At 42.4% G+C, this 2,500-nt stretch overlaps 1 protein-coding gene across 2 annotated transcripts in view; it reads left to right on the plus strand.

Moving 5' to 3' along the window:
• LOC311067631 (CREB-regulated transcription coactivator 2) overlaps positions 1–2,500 on the plus strand; it is a 28,557-nt gene that overhangs the window by 7,698 nt on the left and 18,359 nt on the right. The window contains exons 5-7 of one of the 2 annotated variants that reach the window (XM_084089623.1): positions 484–555; positions 1,347–1,429; positions 1,512–1,591. In XM_084089623.1, the coding sequence (XP_083945749.1) occupies positions 484–555; positions 1,347–1,429; positions 1,512–1,591 (235 nt within the window). The remainder of the gene's footprint in view (positions 1–483; positions 556–1,346; positions 1,430–1,511; positions 1,592–2,500) is intronic. The other variant, XM_084089624.1, reaches the window with a different exon arrangement.

Here is a 2,500-nt window from a genome sequence, read left to right on the forward strand (position 1 = left end):
TCTCTTGCTCCTCTGGTTCTCTCGCTCCACTGGTTCTCTCGCTCCACTGGTTCTCTCGCTCCTCTGGTTCTCTCGCTCCTCTGGTTCTCTCGTTTCACTGGTTCTGTCGCTCCTCTGGTTCTCTCGCTCCTCAGGTTCTCTTGCTCCACTGGTTCTCTCGCTCCACTGGTTCTCTCTCTCCTCTGGTTCTCTCGCTCCTCTGGTTCTCTCTCTCCTCTGGTTCTCTCGCTCCACTGGTTCTCTCTCTCCTCTGGTTCTCTCGCTCCACTGGTTCTCTCGCTCCACTGGTTCTCTCTCTCCTCTGGTTCTCTCGCTCCACTGGTTCTCTCTCTCCTCTGGTTCTCTCGCTCCTCTGGTTCTCTCGCTCCTCTGGTTCTCTCGCTCCTCTGGTTCTCTCGCTCCTCTGGTTTTTTCTCAAGCTGCTCGTCTCTTTATTTTGCTCTCAGTTCTGAAAGTAACAGGCGTTTTTTGTCAATCATGAAGGAACTGGAACAGTAACTTTCCCTTGGACAAGAGCCAGATGTTCCACCAGCTGCCCACTGGCGCGCTCAACAGGTGACGACTCTCTACAGATCACTCATACTAAAGGAGGCTTTTGGTTCTTGAACATCTGCAATCTTCAACCAGTCCAGTTCTTACACACCCAGAATCTTTCCTTAAAGTCTAAAACTGTTGTGGTGATCTTCGGTCATTTTTGACCCGGAAAAATGTGAAGTTTTCTTCTTCTTTTTTTAAACTTGAAATGTGAACACACAAAAAAAATCATGGACATGATTCGGAAAGGTTAAATAGTCCTGAAAAAGTAATCATACTTCTCGCGGTCAAAAATGACCATTTCATCTAGTGGAAGCGTTTGGTACTGCAGCCAAACACAATCTGACTAAAAGCTAATTTTTTTAAATATCATTATCATCTTTGTGTAAACTTCAAAAACATGAATCTGTGAAATGGTGACGGCGTGTGTTTAGTCTATAGATATATTGAATATATATGTGCGCAGGCGGGTAGTCTTTCTTTACAAAGCGACATCACCAAATTACTTGTCTGGCTGCATAATACAGAATTTTTAGTCGTTTCCGCGTATCCATGTGGACTGGAATCATTTTGATAATGTTGTATCTGTACAGAGGTGAAGGGAAGGAGGCCTGAGTATTGAATATATTGTGGTCAATTATGCCAAACAATCTGAGATGCTTGATTAATTTTGAGATTATATGGTTTCGTTCTGTATGCATATATGGTATTCATTTTGTTTATGCAAAGATCTTAAACCAGGATCAGTAAATCCCAGAGTTTTGACCCTGTTTTGATGTGGATTTGACCCGTCTGGTTTTGTGTGTCCGCAGAACGAACTCGGATTCTGCGCTGCACACGAGTGTGATGAACCCGCCGGCTGCAGACCCGTTCTCCGCGCAGGGCAGACGGGCCGGTCAGTGGCTTCGACACGCCTCACATGTGACCATCAACGTGTGTGTGAGTGGGTTCTGACAGGTTCTGTTCTCCTCCTGCAGTTTTCTCCTATCCGGTTCCTCCCATCGAGGAGAACGGCCCGAGCGACGGACGCCTGCTCAAACCCTGGGACTCCAGGAAGGTGTGTGTGTGTGTGTGTGTGTGTGTGTGTGATCAAATGTCTTCACAAAGACAGTAATAGCTACTGAATAATGCCTTAATGAAAGCATAGCTCAGTATGACACAACAGAAGTCAGTGCAAATACAATACTATTATTTACTCATTTTGAGAAGCTGATTCCAGAAATAGTGCCCTAGTTTTGCTCTGGCGTGTCACTTTCTTATAAAATATGATGTGCATTTTGAAGCATTTTTGCTTTCAGCCAGCATTTGTAAGGTGAGAAAGAGACAAAAACCCGATTCCCGTCTTCCTTTGAGCCGGTTACAACCGTTCAATTCTCATCCCATTTTAACATGCATGACATTATATTAATTTGATATTTAACAATTAAATTTTTTTAATTTATCCTTATCCTGATTTCAGGGTTGTATTTATGGGCAGTGACAGAAGAAAGTGTAAACATGACCCAGATGTTCTGCTAAGTGTGTTTTCTACTCTGTAGTCAGGGTCTGGAAGACTGAACTCAGTTCATTTCTCCATAAGGAAACTGATATTGAACAATATCTTATAAAGCGTTAAAGTCAGCCCTACTGTGAGAGACGAGGTTGTTAACCGATGGTATTTGCTTCTGTTGAAGCCGTCAGCCCACATTATTTCAGCTTAGTTTTAAAATAATCTGGTGAAAAACTACATTACCCATGATGCTCTACAGAAAATTCCACCAATCAGAGTCGCAACAAGCTAAACATGCCAAAAGAGCTCGTTAGCTTCGCCCACTCCCATGAAGCACTATATATTCACTAACTATTTGAATATATGTATGCATATTTTGCAATAAACTTCAAATATATTGTTTTTATATATAATCAACATTTTTAAATCAGTAGTTTTATGTTTCTCCATCATTTTTAATTTGACTATGCTGTTCGC

Source organism: Abramis brama, assembly GCF_963993115.1.
Source record: "Abramis brama genome assembly, chromosome: 17".
Lineage (NCBI taxonomy): Eukaryota > Metazoa > Chordata > Actinopteri > Cypriniformes > Leuciscidae > Abramis > Abramis brama.